The sequence below is a fragment of the Aethalodelphis obliquidens genome, unplaced genomic scaffold (genome assembly GCF_003676395.1).
Source record: "Aethalodelphis obliquidens isolate GAN/ISIS:26980383/991018 unplaced genomic scaffold, ASM367639v1 scaffold63, whole genome shotgun sequence".
Taxonomy (NCBI): domain Eukaryota; kingdom Metazoa; phylum Chordata; class Mammalia; order Artiodactyla; family Delphinidae; genus Aethalodelphis; species Aethalodelphis obliquidens.
Genome location: NW_020838007.1, coordinates 10,528,127 through 10,545,960, shown reverse-complemented (window position 1 = coordinate 10,545,960; position 17,834 = coordinate 10,528,127). Strand labels below are relative to the sequence as shown.

The window sequence follows — 17,834 nt, the reverse complement described above, 5'->3', positions numbered from 1 at the left end:
ACAGTTTTTTCCTTGTAGTTGATTTCTAATCTCATAGCAGTGTGGTTGGAAAGGATGCTTGATATGATTTCAATTTTCTTAAATTTACCAAGGTTTGCTTTGTGGCCCAGCATGTGATCTATCCTGGAGAATGTTCCATGTGCACTTGAGAAGAATGTGTATCCTGCTGCTTTTGGATGGAATGTTCTATAAATATCAATTAAGTCCAAGCAGTGTTTACTTTCTGACATTATTAAGAATTTATTTTTCTTCTAGAAAAACAAGCAAAACTAAAAAGTAATTGAAAAGTGACCCTGAATGAAATTTAAAACCCTCCAAAAAATGTTTCATGAACTCAATACAATGATGCAGTACTTAGCAGGTCTTTGAATACATTTTCCAGAATGTAGCAGTATACTAGATGTTCTAAATTCAGGTTGTACAGGGGTCAGGAAGACAATATAAGTGAGTGGCATGGGACAAGGGCTACTGTGGTAAACTGGAGAGTACATGGCCCTTCCCAAATAAGCTGCCACCACTGGGTCCCACAGACTGATGCCAGGAAAGAACACAGGCTGCAGTGTAGACAGAGTTTCTGACGTTTAAAGAAAGGCAGAAATATGGACTTATTATGTGAAATTTCCTGATTTTTTAGACTGATGGCTTCAACTTTTTTTACAACACCATATGGGCCAAACAAAACACACCCATATATAGAATTGTGACTTCAAGTCCATAGTGCATGCTTTCTGAACTTTTTCAGTAACAAAATCTTGCCATCGTTCTAACTGCTTACCTCTTTATTTGTAGAGCCCAGAATAATGTGAAATACTAGTGCAACTGAAGTAAAATTCATCTCAAAATTATATGACAGCTAGTCACTTTTAATCATTTTCCTGAAAAACCAAGTCCTGTTCACATCTCTAAGCATACTAGTTGGTAATAAAAGGAAAAATCTATTAGAATGAACAGAGAAGGAGTGAGGAAAAACTGAAGAAAAACACAATTTTAAGAACATAGTCAACTTTTAGACTCCAGGGCAACAAAATAATCCACATGTTGAAATTTGAGAACTTCATTGCCCCAACTAGTCCAACCTGGCTGTAAATTTCGAGCAAACAATTCCAAACATTCCCCCTCTGGCTTGATATAGTCTTTTAGAACCTCTGTCCAGAAAAAAAAAGAGAAAATAACACGAAAATTATTATTAAGGAAGGAATCAATTTCCTTTAGCAGTAAAGAGTAGAAAAGCAGGGATGTTTCCTTAAAAAAAAAAAAAGGCAAGTTAATTTCAAGGATTTCATCACAGGCTTTACTATTTATAGTTAGAAAGTCATTTGAAATAAACACCCTTGAGATTGGGAACAATACCATCAGCACTTTCAATAGTCCTGATTTATCAGTTTTCATTTGTAGATAAGAAATGAGGATTTTAACACCCACATCGGTAACTTTTCAGTCTTCCAATAATGCTGACATAGCTCCTGAGTACTAACTTAATTTATTTTTTAATAAATGTAATCCATGCATGAAAAAAAGTCTATAGGAACAATACAAAGACAACCCACTTTAAAAACTAAGATAAAACATAAGTCTCTGCAAAAACATACTTTAGTGTAAGAGTTGGAAACACAGAGAAATATTCAGAACATATATCTAACAAATAACTCTACCTCCTCAGCTATAACTTGGTAGTACTGAGAACACTCCTTCACTTCCAAATTACAGATCTTTCTTTACCTAAAATTTCACCATATTATTTCCACAGTTAAGTATTCCTTATTCAATGTATTCATAACTACTGAAAATTATATTTTGTTAGGAAAATGGCATCTCATCTATACCTTGGCTAAACAGCTGTGATCTACACCAACAGAAAAAAAGAGAATACCGTAGAAGCTTTTTTTAAAGCACATGCTCATTTGAATAACAAATATTTAAATCAATTTAACCTTGATCACGTTGCTGGTTAGCTATATTTTTTTGATATATGTATATTCTACGACAGGAATCGAGTATGAAAATAAGAATTCAGGGATGAAAAGTCACTGGAACTGGCAAAATATAGTTCTTAATTGCTATATAAGATTGAGCTTGGAAGAAACCCATCAAATTCCCTTTAGCAATGATAAGGATTCTTTAGAAATACTTGATATCGGTTAGATGTGAAAGATAATATATTTAAAAATGTATATTTCATGTTCTTCAGATGATCTCACAGTAAAATAATTGTTCATTTGTCTGAAAGCACTGGTCCTGATTATCAAAAATCAAAGAATTTAAAGTATTCATTGTCTATAACTCACCAAACTCAAATCTGGGCTTTGATAGCTTCTAGGTGATGCTTACATGAGACTTCTAGTCCTTTCATAAGTATATAATTAAATGCTATTAAACTTGAGTGAGAAAAATTTCCCCAGAGTCTTAGAACAATAAACTTTTATATCACTTTTCCATTTTTGCCCCATGAATTCAATGCCTTACTGGCCTCAATTCACTTTTAATGTGGTCTAAGGTTATACTGAAGGCAAGGTTTTGTTTTCTTCTTTCTGCTTGTTCAGTTCTTTGGTACAAAGATGTTAGCAACTCTATTTTGGAATTTTAAACTGGAGTCTAAACTGGAATCAGCCAGTCAATAATGTTTACTATTTCTGAGGGACTTCCCTGGTGGTCCAGTGGGTAAGACTCTGTGCTCCCAATGCAGGGAGACCAGGTTTGATCCCTGGTCGGGGAACGAGATCCTGCATGCATGCCGCAACTAAGAAGCCTGCATGCCACAACTAAGACCTGGCACAGCCTAGATAAATAAATAAATAAATTTATTTTTAATGTTTACTATTTCTGAGCACCCATTATAAGTGCTATGGGACTTAACAAAAGAAATAGATATCCATGTCTTCTAAGAGTTCACTAGCTAATAGAAAAAGATGGCCAGGTACTTGGAGTGGAAAAATACATGAAACCTAAACCCATTTATCACCTTCTACTTTATCAATGGAACACATTTCTGCATGGCTTTTTTCCTTCCTAGCTGAGAAACACAGAAAATCAAGGAGTAATGTTTTTGTACTGTTAACCACATATGTTTAATTTCAAAACAAAGCAAAAGAAATAGAGGCAAATTAATGGGAATATTTTATTCTTACTAATTTTAAATATCAATTTAAAAGAAAATGCAAGATCTTAAAAGTTCTCATCACAGGAAAAAAATTTTGTAACCATGTATAGGCTTATCGTGATCAGTGAATATGTATATATATCTTGAATCACTATGTTGTACACCTGAAACTAATACAATGTTATATGTCAATTACCTCAATTTTAAAAAAGCAAATTCAAATGTATAAATTTAAATGTGAGTATGCCAATATATATAAATAATTACATAACATCTGGCATTAGTAAAACATACTTGTAACCAATGGAGAGGAAGTAATTCATACATAGCCCGTCATTCCCCTTCTGCTTGGGAGCAAAGGGCATGGCTGAGGGAAAAGCGGCTCAAATGTCAGTGCATAAAATCTCATCAAACTATATTTAACTGTTCAGATACAAATTGTTGCGAGTAAAGTAGTAAAAAGGAGTAGAAATTCCTCTAAGGTACAATATGAAAAACAAAATTTTCATTCAAATACTTTTATTTCATGATTTTCCTACCTTAAATCTTTAAACTTAAAATATTATACATTTATGTTAGGTTATAAGCCATAGCTATTGTTGGCTTATGTTTCAGTCTATAGGAAGAAATTTCAAAACTTAAAAAGAGTAAATGTCTCATTTTGAAATAGAATATGCTTCCAATTTGGTGTTTTTTACATTTTGCAGTAGAAATAACAAATTAAAACTTGTTAAAAGAAAAAAAATTGGTGTTTCTAGAAGCAAAAGAGAGAACATTTCGTTTTGTGAATTGGCATAAAGCAGTTTAAGAACATTTACATGTAAAAGTTCTAAGCATTATATAGAGGACATGTATTATCCCAAATCCTAGGGTTATGATTCAGAGTAAAATACTATTTTATTTATTTTTATTTATTTTTAACATCTTTATTGGAGTATAATTGCTTTACAATGTTGTGTTAGTTTCTGCTGTATCACAAAGTGAATTAGCTACATATATACATATATCCCAATATCCCCTCCCTCTTGCATCTCCCTCCCATCCTCCCTATCCCACCCCTCTAGGTGGACACAAAGCACTGAGCTGATCTCTCTGTGCTATGCAGCTGCTTCCCACTAGCTATCTATCTTACATTTGGTAGTGTATATATGTCCATGCCACTCTCTCACTTCAGAGTAAAATATACTGCAGAAATCTGCAAGTTGCTTTCTGATGGCTTTGTGTGGCTCTGTATCCAAAATACAGGCACTTGCTATCCAGTAACATGAACTCAAAAATAAAGGATTATAAATACTTCTTGTCTACCAGTACTTAACCAAAACATAAGAATAACATATATTGAGTCACACAAGATTTCCCCCCCCCAAAATCTAACTTTTCTTTTTAAATATTCTCAATGCTAAAAATGTGTTTGTGCTGCGCTCTACTGGGAACACAGCAGAACTGCACTTCATAACTACAGGCCGTAATATGTACTAATTTTTACTGGTATTAATAAAAGACTAATTTTACTCACTATTTTATAAAACCTTATATTTTGTTTCTTTTTTGTTTGTTTTGCGGTACGCGGGCCTCTCTGTTGTGGTCTCTCCCGTTGCAGAGCACAGGCTCCAGACACGCAGGCTCAGGGGCCATGGCTCACAGGCCCAGCCGCTCCGCGGCATGTGGGATCCTCCCGGACCGGGGCACGAACCCGCATCTCCTGCACCGGCAGGCGGACTCTCAACCACTGCGCCACCAGGGAAGCCCTAAAACCTTATATCTTAAGACTACTCTTTAAACATAATCTATGTAAAATGAATTAAGAAATAGTTTAACTATCATTTGGGAATGAAAGGTTTTTTGGGTCTGGCGCTTGGATTTTTAAAAGTAAAAAAATAAGCCCTAAGACAAACCCTAAATTAAGCTTTGGTACTCACCAAATGATAAAGAAAATTCAAATGAGAAGAATACAAATTAGATTTCCTCCAATGAGTATAACTGGTGGCAAACATAATTTTTTTCTCAAAGAACAGTACAGCTACGCTTGTCATTTAAGTCAAATGTTTACTGCATTAAAGAATCTATAACAGTCCAAAGTTTACAGGCAATTATTCACTAAGAATCCCTCTAAGTCAAAGAATGGATCAACAGGTAGACATCTGAACATTTCTCAAATGAATTAACACTAAAGACTCTCAGTATAAGCAATTTAAGATAATAGAAATCTTAAATGCTACCAATAAGCATTCTCTTGGGAATCTGAATTCACCTTTCTATGTATCCTAGCTCATGAATTATCCCATATTCTGCAAAATCAGGTGATAAGCTGATAGCCTATAGTCTTCCTGAGTGGCAGCTTGAAAGTTTTGGTTTATTTAAGCCAGGACCACCAAATTAATAAAATATATATTTCTAAAGAAAAACTTTTAACAAACTTTGAATGTCAAATTCAGTATCTCTCATATTCCTATTCCTATTACATTCCTATTTTTTTATTCTTTCACTTGAAAAATTTAGCATTTACTGATCTTCTACTATATGCTACAGAATTTCAAATATAAACAATCCTCACAACTCTGAAAGATTAAATATCATTATTCCCCCTTCAAATGTCGACTTTCAGGTGGAAAATTATTAGAGTAACTTGCTCAAGTAGCAGAACCAGGATTCAAACTCATGTTAGTCAATCTGAAAAGCTAAAGCTTTCCACTATTCCTTGCTGCTTAGTTTCATTAAATGATGGACATTATACTAAAGCATTAAGACTAGTAAGAATTCCAGGCTGCAGCAATTACCTTTCCAATGGTTCAGAAAAGCAACACCAACTCAACATAAAACTGAGAGTATCTACCAACTATCAAGGGAATTCTTGATAGTTGACCATCTCTCTGACTGCTTTCTGTGCTCTTGGCTTTAGAGCCAGCAAGGGATAGAACCCTGAGAGTACAATAAAGCACCTAGCAGAACTAGTCCTCACATGCACCATCAGTCTTCATTCTGCTGAGGGCAGTGATGGGATAACAACCCAGTTAGTAAGGGCAACCTAAAAAATGGCGAAGAGGAAAGGCTGAGGTAATGTAGGACTAATCTGCATGGGTGCACTGGGTGGTCACGCGGCTCCGTCTCCACTTCAACAGTGTTTTAACATAACAGACCCTTTTTCCAACCACCAACCACCCTCCAGACTCTTTTCCAGTTGCGACCTCCGGGACCAAGCAACACCACTTTTGCAGTCAGCTCCTTAGTGCCACCCACGATGACCTCCCAGATTCGTGAGAATTATTCCACCCAAGTGGAGGGTGCGGTCACCCGCCTGGTGGACCTGCATCCGCGGGCCTGCTACACCTACCTCTCTCTGGGTTTCTGCTCCGAGCGCCACAACGCGGCTCTGGAGGGCCAGGGCCCTGCCTCCTTCAGCGGGTTGGCCCAGCACCTCTCCAAGATGCAAAACCAGTGTGGCAGCAGCGCCCTCTTCCGGGACATGCCAAAGCCGCCCCAAGATGAGCGGGGCAAAGCCCTGGACGCCACAGAAGCTGCCATGGGCTCGGAGAAGAACCTGAACCAGGCCCTTTTGGGTTTGCATGCCCTGGGTTCTTCCCACACAGACCATCTCTGTGCCTTCCTGGGGAGCCACCTCCTGGATAAGGAGGTGAGACTCAAGAAGATGGATGACCACCTGACCAACCTCCGCAGGCTGGCCGGCCCCCAGCCAGGGCTAGGCGAGTACTTAGGACCAGTAGCCTTCGAGCCCAGCCGCCCTTGAGGGCCCGATTCCACCTCCTGGTCTCAGGGCCTCTGCCTGAGCCTCTCCCTGCTGCCACTAGGCAGCTATGTAACCGCCTGGAGCCCTCTCCCAAGCTACGGACCAACTTGAAACAATAAAGCTTTCTGTAGCAAAAAAAAATCTATTCTCTATTCCATAAATTCTGCTATATGATTTTAGAATATTAATTAAAATAACATATATCTGATTTAATTTCCAAATTTCTAGACTATTCAAATACTATCAATACATTCAACCCTTTTGTCAATTTCACATAAGTCATAACTATTTTATAAAAACATACCAGCAAGAGGTGGCTTATGTGAGTGAAGCGTACAGGGCACACTGACAATTAACTTGTGATCTGGAATGGGGAGCTCTTTTACATCTGCATTCCTATTAAAACAGAACAAAAATGTAAATTATATTTTAGAGGACAATTTTTTACATATAAGCCACAGTTGCCTTGATTTTTTTTCAACTTTCCAATAGTATCTGAACTTATAATAAATTTAAGAATAGAAATAATGGAAATCAACAACCTTTGATTGAAACCAACAATTTCAACAAACTATCTGAAACCAACAATTTCAGATAGTTTCCTTTGCTACAATAATGACTCTTACACATTAGATAAAGCAAAAGATAATATAAAATTTCATGTGCCGTACCATTCACACTTATCTCGGCCATTTTCAGATTTTCAAAAATGAAAAAATTAACAAAAACTAATGATCACTGTATTAATAACTTTTAAAAGCCTTAAAATCAATACACTTATACAATTTTGAAAAATCACCTTTCCTACCTTAATGGTAAAGCAGCTTTTTCTCGAACTCTTCCCAGTATAAGACCTTCGTAAGGCTTTTTGTGTGGAGAATCTAATGGGAACACAAACTCTCCTGAACTGGTGATCTGATAAAAAGGAGTCAAAAACAAAAACAACCCATACATCTGTAAATATCCACGAAAAGGATTGGGTTTTTTTTCCTACCACTATACAATTTTCACCAAAGAAAAAGAAGTATTAAACCTCAAGGCTACCGCAGTCCAATAAAAATATAATGTGGGCCACAAGTTTAAGCCACACATGTAATTTAGATTTTCTAGTACCAACATTTAAAAAAGCAAAAAGAATGAGGCAAAATTAATTTTAATTGTATTTTAAGTTTTAAATAATTTTTAATTATTTTTAATTTAACCTAACATATCTAAAATATTACCATTTCAATATGTAATCAATTCAAAAAATTATTGAGGTATGTTATATTCTTTCTTTCATACTAAGTCTTTTAAATCTAAAACACTTATATTTTACATTTAGCACCACGTCTCAATTTGGACTAGCCACATTTCAAGTGCTGAAGAGCTACATACTGCTAGTGACTACCATAATGGACAAGGCAGCTATGAAGGACTAAAAAATTTTAAGTATCATTTTATCATCTTGCACACAAAAACCTCTATTTTTCATTAAAATTTATTATTGGAAACCATGCCATCATTAATTCATTTATTTGTTCAAATAACATTTACCTATTACTGGCAATGTGACTAAGTCAATTACAATAAAGTATTTTCCTTTACTTATAGGAAACAATGGCATTAAATACTGTCAGAGCTAAAATTAATAATGAAGGAAGCTCAGGGATTGATGAGATAGACAATACGTGGTCCAATTTCTTGGCATTATAAATCCAGAAATTCAATCTTATCATTTCATCCTGGAGTGATCAGACTCCCAAAGACTCACTTTAGCTAATCAAACTCAAAACACAATTTATAATAACAATATCAAATCATTAATTAAGCATGGAAGAAAATATTTTCACTATCAGAATATTCATATATTCTCTGTGGAACCCTTTACCCTATATCGAGGTATCTAAAAAACCAAGTTCTTTTATCACCTCTAGGGCCCACGAGAAACAGCATCTATTCCACACAGCACTGTATAAACACTGGCAAATTCTTATTCTTTGGATATCCTTTATACTCAATGCAGATTACTCCTTCTGATATAACAATATGTTCAATTACCTAATAAGTATTTCATAAAACATATTTTTGTTTTAAGCTATAGTCATATCATACCATCTCATAGAACTGATTACTACCAGAAATGAACAGTCTTAGTTTTCATGTATTAGCATTTTACTGGTTTTGATTTCAGAAGGTAACCTTTTCGTGACTTTGGCCTCAGTCTCTGATTATAAAAGAACTGCCATAATAGACAGAGTGGAATGGAGTTTTATATTCCTGTTATGGTCCTATAGCAAATCAACCAAAGCTAAGCCCAAAGCACAACTGTAAAAGCAAAGACACAACTTAAGTGTTTGTTTGCCAAGTCTCACAAAATAGGTGCAAATAAATAATGTACACAGCTTTTAGAAGATATTCCAGTACACTACAAAGTACACAGAGCACATAAAAATAGAACCTGTGTCTAAAATGAATATACAGTTATATAAATATTATATAAATGTTAAAACATTCAACCCATAATAAGCTGGTTTACCTTTTTAAAATTTAGGAGGGGTTTTCTGGAATTCACCTGGTAGACAATGTATCTTTAAAAGGATGTCCAATGAACTCTGAATTGATGCCTTATATTTTTGTATTTTTTGGTATTTTTATACCAAGCAAAGATATTAAAGATCATTCAACCAATCCAAGAGTTGGAATCATTTCTTTCAAAAACAGGCACTGAGGAACTAAGTTAAGGTTTAAAGTATAAAAGGTCCTTGCTTCTAGCATTTTCCCAACTCTTCCACAGTAGATTTCTTTGCTATCTCCCTCTCATCCCCAGAAACATAAGAAAAAAAGAAAGAAGGAAGGAAGGAAGGAAGGAAGAGAGGGAGGGAGGGAGGGAGAGAGGAAGGAAGGGAGGAAGGGAGGAAGGAGAAGAAAGAAAGACAGAAGTCACAAAGGGCAGCTGAAATTTTGGATGAGTAAAGAGGAAGAAGATGAACAGTAAGACAATTTCTATGTTTAGTGATGGACAAATTCCCCAAAGTTTTTGTTTGTTGTTTCTTAAACTACAGACATCAGAGCTTTTTAAAATGTCATCCTGATATCTCCGAGTGATTTCTGAAGGCCAGCAGTTTGGGATTCTACTACAAAAATATACAGAACAAATAGGTAAAAAGTCTTGAGAATAAGAAGACAAAGGTATTTAGTAGCAAAGTAAACATTTTAATTAGACCCTGTTGAAGGAGTAGAGCGGTGACATGTTAAGCATTGAAAAGTAGATGCTACCTTTATGTGACTTGTATGTCACACCTTATTAACAAATAAAGTTAACAAATACATTAACTTCTAAACTTACTTTTACCCAGTGCCATTCAGCAACTATCTCCACAGACCAAGAAGGGTAAAGTTCTTCCTTAACAAAACGTAGGTGCTTCTGTCTATTCGTCACCCAAGTAACAACAAGACAGTTTGGAGCAGCCAGCTTAGGGATAGGTATCTGCTTTATTTGCAGTGGTGATAAATAACTATATCTAAAAATAAACAGAAAAAAATATGAGCAAAATTTGCTGCAAAAAAGAAAAATAAGCAGGGAGAAAACCTGTATAACATTGACTCCACAAACACAAAGCTCCTATATTTATTTGTGCAACTAAACATGAAGCCACACTGACACCCAGTGGACACATTATTATACGCAAGTCAGAAATAATATTTTTAGTTTTTACTAATTTAAAATGATGAAGCCATATTTATCATTTCTAAATGTATTACATTTCAGTAATTTTACTAATATTTTCTATATGCTCTTCTAACATTCAAAATTAAGCAAATATTATGGTTTGATAATCTGTACATCACAAAGGGACCCCATTAACAGTCTTGAAACTACTATCTCAATATCCCACGAACATCTTCAGTCTATCATCTTGTTTCTTTCATCCTTCCCAATCAGTTCTACTGGGCTCTCTGAAACTCTCATGCTTTCATTACAAAAAAAATTCTACAGTCTTGCACCTCCTGGTCATTAGTAGTATGAAGTCTAGTTTCTCTTGCTAAAACACTACTTGCTCTACAATACCCCATCAAACCAATGTGGCCCTTTCTCCAGCACCCAACACACACAACAGAAAGAGGAGAGGTCAGTATTCTCCTAGCTCCCCTACTGCCAGTTCCAGGCTATCAGCCATCTACCTTTGTGTAAAATCCCCTTCTCTTTGAGAAGTACGCTATCTAGCCTCCAATGCTCCTTATCGAACCTATTACAGCCTCACTCTCCATATTCAATGAGGATTTAAGTTCTGAGATCCTTCTACCTCACCAACATAAATCTTGCCAGTATCCTGGGCAATTTCAAAGCACAGGCTAAATAATGTACACACTCACCTATTCTTCCCCTAAATAAATACAATTGTATTCACCCCACTTCAATAATCCCTTCGAGTGGCCAAAACCTGGACGTTGTCATCACTCAAACTTGCTCCATTTCTGAAACCATATACACTGATTTCTGGCCATTACTTTTTTTTTTTTAACATCTTTATTGGAGTATAATTACTTTACAATGTTGTGTTAGTTTCTGCTGTACAACAAAGTGAATCAGCTATAAGTATACATATATCACCATATCCCCTCCCTCTTGAGCCTCCCTCCCATCCTCTGTATCCCACCCCTCTAGGTCGTCACAAAGCATCAAGCTGATCTCCCTGTGCTATGTGGCTGCTTCCCACTAGCTATCTATTTTACATTTGGTAGTGTATGTGTATGTCAATGCTACTCTCTCACTTCGTCCCAGCTTCCCCTTCCCCCCACCGTGTCCTCAAGTCCATTCTCTATGCTGTGTCTTTATTCCTGCCCTGCCACTAGGTTCATCAGTACCGTTTTTCTAGATTCCATATACATGCATTAGCATACAGTATTTGTTTTTCTCTTTCCGACTTACTTCACTCTGTATGACAGACTCTAGGTCCATCCACCTCATTACAAATAACTCAATTTTGTTCCTTTTTATGGCTGAGTAATATTCCATTGTATATATGTACCACATCTTCTTTATCCATTCATCTGTCGATGGACACTTAGGTTGCTTCCATGTCCTGGAAACTGTAAATAGTGCTGCAATGAACACTGTGGTACATGTATCTTTTTGAATTAAGGTTTTCTCAGGGTATATGCCCAGCAGTGAGATTGCTGGGTCATATGGCAGCTCTATTTTTAGTTTTTTAAGGAAACTCCATACTGTTCTCCATAGTGGCTGTATCAATTTACATTCCCACCAACAGTGCAGGAGGGTTCCCTTTTCTCCACTCCCTCTCCAGCATTTATTGTTTCTAGATTTTCTGATGATTGGCCATTACCTCTTCTCCGTCACCAATTCTTTGACTTTATCAAAGCATTCACTCAGTGCCCCATTCCTCCACTTTACTGAGTCTATCAGTTTCTTCCTGCCCACACTTTCTCCTCTTCCTCACATACTACCAACCACCAATCACTCCTCTGCCTTCTCACTATACCCCTAACTCCAATCTCCCCTTTACTCTTTCACCCCATAACTCCTGCAAACCTCCAATCTTAAATTCAATTCAATTTCAACACAATTGAATTCAACTTCTTCATATGGAAAAAATCAGGTGGAGAAAAATGCTAAACTGAAGAATTGGCTCAATTAAGTCCATTCTTAGGTTCTCAAAACTACTCATCAATTCTTTTACTTATCCTTGGTCAACTACTACAAACCTTCATCTCTTTTCAAGTCTCGCCCAAACTCACTCTTTGTAGATGAAGTTAACGCATATTATCAATTAAAAAAAAAAAAGCCATCGGACTGCTTCAACTACCTAACCCTCTCCCGCCTGTTTATACGCTTTCACTTACCCATTGCTATACATTTCCTCTTAAAGGATAGCATGGCTTCATATATTTAAAGCTTATCCCTCCAGCTGTGTTCTCTTATTCTCATCTTCTAGTCTGTTAGTGATGCTAATTACTCCCCTCCTGTATTTTCAACCTCTCTAGTAGTTCCTTACCATTAGCCTATAAATATGCTTATACTATACACTTTTCCTTTCTTTTCTTTTTTTTCTTTTTTTTTGGTTAGTTTTTCTATATACTATATACTTTTAAAGGAAAGAAGAGGAGAGAAGACTTGGGCAGGGGGAGGGTGGAGAAGGGAGAAAGAAAGGAAGAGAAGAAAAAATAACAGAGAAGAAAAAAGGGAGAAATACCCTCAGTTAGGTCTCCTGTCTACAGCTAAACTAAGGACTGGCCTATCCAGATAATGCATAGTAATCTCCTTTTCTTAGCAGCCTTAATTCCATTTGGAATTTTAATTCCCCTTTTCCATGTAACCTAACATATTCACAAATTCCAGGGATTAGGACAAGGGCATGGAGGCAGGTGTGGGGGGAGGGGGGACAACAGTATTCTACCTACCACAGATGCTAAAACTGGTAACAAGATATTTACATATATCACAGTATCTCCCTATATGATTTCCTTTTTAATTTTCTAATAAAGGAAAATTAGAAAATTAAAAAGGAAAATTAATTACCTATTTTGATAATTACATTATGATTATATAAGAAAATATTAATATATTTGTTTTCAAGAAATACAGAATAAAATATTCCAGAGTAACTTACTTCTTCCTAAATAATTTATTCTCATACAGTTCAGAAAAAAATTATATATACGTAGATATCTACACACATGCACAAATACACACATATAGAGAATAGCTACAGGAATTCTTTGTATGATCCTGGAAACTTTAAGAGAAAAAAGTCCAATTATTGGTACAGCTCATAAACAAAAAGCATAACAAGATAATTGTGGAGAAGAAATTTCATACGAACTTTAAGTCAAGGTAATAGGAACTGTTCAGTCTAGAAAATCGAAGAGTGAGAGGAAATACAACTGAAGACATTCACTAGAACTAGAGGGAAAAACTTTTTTAAAAAGCTATTAAAAGGGAATGTCATCTTACTAACTAATTGAACTTATCACTCTAAAAGGTTACATAAACGAAATGGTGGCATAAATAAAAACAAATTTCAGAATGAAGTAGACCAATTCATTCATAGCAGTGTTAAGGAATACTGTATTTTGGCACATATTTCTAAACTTTAGAATTTGATATCAAAGGAGGCAAAAATGTTGCCTTTTGGTGTTATAGAAACATCCCTGAACTGGACAGTCAGTAACTTAATCATTAATAAATATATTACTTTTAACATTCTTAACCTACATCTACATATAGTTCTAGTTCAAGAGAATTATCTACTTAAGGGAATTAAAATCTTAAAACGAAAGTGTTTTAGTAGTTTCAGACAATCTATTATCATAAAGTAATGCTTTTAGCATATGTAACTAGAATGTACAAAGGACAATAGCTTTGAGAAAGCATATCTAATAGATAAATTATTTATACTTACCTGTTACTTCTTTTAACTGATTTGTTCTGCCATGGTGGATCTATCACAATTACATCATATGTTTTCTTACCTGAAAACAAAGAGACAATTTCAGAAAATATCTTCTATACATATCACTTTAAAAACTAAACATGTTCTGAGACTTCCTGGCGGTACAGTGGTTGGGACTCTGCACTTCCACTGCAGGGGGCATGGGTTCCATCCCTAGTTGGGGAACTAAGATCCCACATGCCACATGGCAAAAAAAAAAAAAACTAAACATGTTCTTCAACAATGAAGTGCATTCACTACAGACACAAATATACTGGAATGCAAGAAAAGGATTTGTGGCATTTATTCAAATAATTTATCTAAAATAATTAAGAGATTCCCCTTATAATTTAGTACCTCTGGGATTTTAACATAATTTCACCTATTGCAGAAACTTCCTAAAAATAACTACAGCTCCCTTAGCTAGACATCAATGATTTATAAATGTCCTATAAGTCTTGGTAGCCATATTAACTTGGTCCTTTCAAGCCTAGATAGGGTAGGTATGGGTTTTTTGCTTCTGTTTTTCAACTTTTTACATGAAATAAAACTTGTCTTTTGACTGATATATTGATCACAACAAAATGTCCCCAATAGTCTACTAGTGTTCTTTTCTCTGGACCAGGATCACACATTGCATTCAGTTGCCATGTCTCCTAAATTTCCTCCAATCTGGAAAAGTTCCTCAGTCTTTCTTTGTCTTTTATGACCTTGATACTTTTGAAGACTACTGGCTAGTCATTTTATAAAATGTCCCTCAAGTTTGGGTTTGGTATTTCCTCGTGATTAAATTTAGGTTCTTTATTTTTGGCAAGAGTATCACCATGCCATTATCAGGAAACACAGTGTCAAAATGTCTCATTATTAGTGATACTACCTTTGATCATTTGGTTAAAATGCTGTCAGCCAGGTTTCTCCAGTTTTACTTTTGTAATTAATAAGTATTTTGCAGGGAGATATTTTAAGACTGTGCAAATATCCTGCATCTCATCTTTTCATCCACTATTTTGACACCCAAATACTATGATGTGTGCCAAATGGAAATTTTCTAGTTACATCATTCTACCTACATTTATTAATTGGAATTTTACTGTGAGGAAGAGCTGTCCCTTTTCCTTTTATAAACAGAGGTATATTTTTGTAAATGTACAATCTCATAAGTGATCAAAAGAATGCAAATTAAAATAAGGAAGTGATGGCTTTTAAACAGAGTAACAAAGATCAAAAAGAATAGGGAAAAAAATGTTCAAATATAGCATGATTTTCTCATTAATTTGTTATCTTGTCATTTACTCTGAAGAATTTATGATGCTGTGCCATAAATAACCAATCATTTATAAGACAGTTTGAAGGTAATTAAAAGAAGCTTTTCATTAATAAGCTATGTTATGTTAATAATGTAAAATTTTGCTTAAAAATGTCCAAATAACATTAAACAGCAGATTAAATTCAATTTGGTCAATATACCTCTTATCTACATCATCCCTTAGAATATTATAATAGTTATAATTTGTTAGAAACATAAATCACTGAGCTAAGCTCATGATGCAGATTATCTCATCTAATCCCCAAAATTACCCTTGGAAGTAGGTATTATCATATCCATTTTATAGACTAGGAAACTGAGGCTCAGTTTTGTGAAGTGCCTAAAGACTCATAGTTAAGCTTCAGAATCTAAATTCAAATTCAGGTGTATATGACTCTGGACTTAAATATCTAAATTCTTAACTTTATACAGGAAAATATTTTGAGAAACTTTAGATAATAAACTTGAACAGTAGCTTAAAATGTAACCTAAAAGGCTAGGAATGGTTTGGGAATTAACATTCGTATATGAAGTGTTTCTACTTTGCTATGAATAAAAGCTAAATAAAGTTATTTGGTCAACCCCAACTGTACCCTGAATTCCTAAGTACAGAACAGTAACTATGTTTACTCTCTTGGAGACTAGTTAAGTTTTTGACCCTTTGTTTGTAATAAGAATTTTTTTAATTATTAAGACAGAAGTCAGCACTTTAAAATTGAATTTAAAAGAAAAATACACTGAGAAAATTAAGCGTTCACCCTATCACAAAATGCTGGTGCTCATTCAACATTCAGACTTGTTCTTGACTTCTGAGGCCACAAAAAAATTATCTTTTTCTAATAATAAACATAATAATTACTTACAGCTCAGAAGCGGGTACATACAAGAAATGTCAGACAAAAGAAAACTGCTTTTTGGTGGCAGCAGGTATTTCTGTCCCATTAAAGTAATCATTTTTGTAAAGCTAGAGTTGTTTTCAACAATCCGTGAAAATAAATCCTGCTCTGTAACAGATATATCATCTTCCATCAGTTGTAACGTCTGAAGTTCCATTTCATTCAGAGAAGGCAAATGCTTTGCCATTTCACATAATTCTGACAAATTGCAGGTATCAAGTGGTAAAGTAATGGGCTCACTATACTTGTCCCGTTTTTCATAAAGTGGATGAAGAAAGCCACTTTTGAGACCTTCTTGGATTAACTGTGAAGATCCATCCAAAATCAGCCCCCTGATCTGTAAGAGAATTTTTTTTAAGTATATTAAAAAGTCACTAAAAAAAAATAAATAAATAAAAATAAAAAGTCACTGACATTAAAACAATTTTCTAAATAATAAAGTTCCTACTATGCTTTGAATATTTCAACTCTTGGATTAAAATCAACATTCTTAATGCTTACAGGAAAATAACTTCATACTACAAAAAGAGTTAGAAAGTGTGAATATACCTTTGAAATGCTATTTCTTAACTGTGGAATGAAACAAATCTCATAAACTCACTGAAAATTAACTAACCAAACAATATATTGAATACGTAGAAACTGTATCCTTAAAACTTTATACAATAAATTTGATAATGTTTCTAAAAGAAAGTGGAATTTCTAATTTATAAAAAGAATTAAGGGAATTCCCTGGCAGTCCAGTGGTTAGGTCTCCATGCTTTCACTGCCAAGGGCATGAGTTCAATCCCTGGTCAGGGAACTAAGATCCCGCAAGCTGTGCAGTGTGGCCAAAAAAAAAAAAGAATTAAGTTTAAATCACATTTAATCTTAAATTTTTCTAGTAACTTAATTTTTTACATATTTATTTATTTATTTATTTGGCTGCGCCAGGTCTTAGTTGCAGCATGCAGGATCTTCATCGCAGCATGTGAGATCTTTAGTTGCAGCATGTGGGATCTAGTTCCCTGACCAGGGATTGAACCCAGGCCCCTTGCATTGGGAGCATGGAGTCTTAGCCACTGGACCACCAGGGAAGTCCCCCTAGTAATTTAATTTTAAAATAAATATACCTTTGATTTTATAAAATATAGCTTGAATTGTAAAAAAAGAAAAAAATTAACTCTATAAAATGAATATATAAACAAAGGTTTTCAATAATACAACCAAAATAATTATAAAATTAAAAGCCAAGTTCTGCTTCTGCACAAGATGGAGTACCTTTAATCTGAAATTACTTTTAAAAAATTATTTTTAAAAAACGGTTTTCAGACCTTGGATGGATGTCAAGCAGTGTAGAACAGTAGTCCCTAAAAAA

At 34.9% G+C, this 17,834-nt stretch overlaps 1 protein-coding gene across 3 annotated transcripts in view; it reads right to left on the bottom strand.

Annotated features, from left to right (window-relative positions):
* Positions 1 to 215: 215 nt before the first annotated feature.
* The window catches only part of METTL4 (methyltransferase 4, N6-adenosine), a 28,298-nt gene continuing 10,679 nt past the window's right edge, over positions 216 to 17,834 (bottom strand). For all 3 annotated transcript variants that reach the window (XM_027088564.1, XM_027088562.1, XM_027088563.1), the window contains exons 4-9: positions 16,445 to 16,814; positions 14,246 to 14,315; positions 10,171 to 10,345; positions 7,651 to 7,757; positions 7,147 to 7,238; positions 216 to 1,145 (exon numbers count right to left, since the gene is read on the bottom strand). In XM_027088564.1, coding sequence (XP_026944365.1) covers positions 1,000 to 1,145; positions 7,147 to 7,238; positions 7,651 to 7,757; positions 10,171 to 10,345; positions 14,246 to 14,315; positions 16,445 to 16,814 — 960 coding nt within the window. In that variant the 3' untranslated portion in view covers positions 216 to 999. The remainder of the gene's footprint in view (positions 1,146 to 7,146; positions 7,239 to 7,650; positions 7,758 to 10,170; positions 10,346 to 14,245; positions 14,316 to 16,444; positions 16,815 to 17,834) is intronic.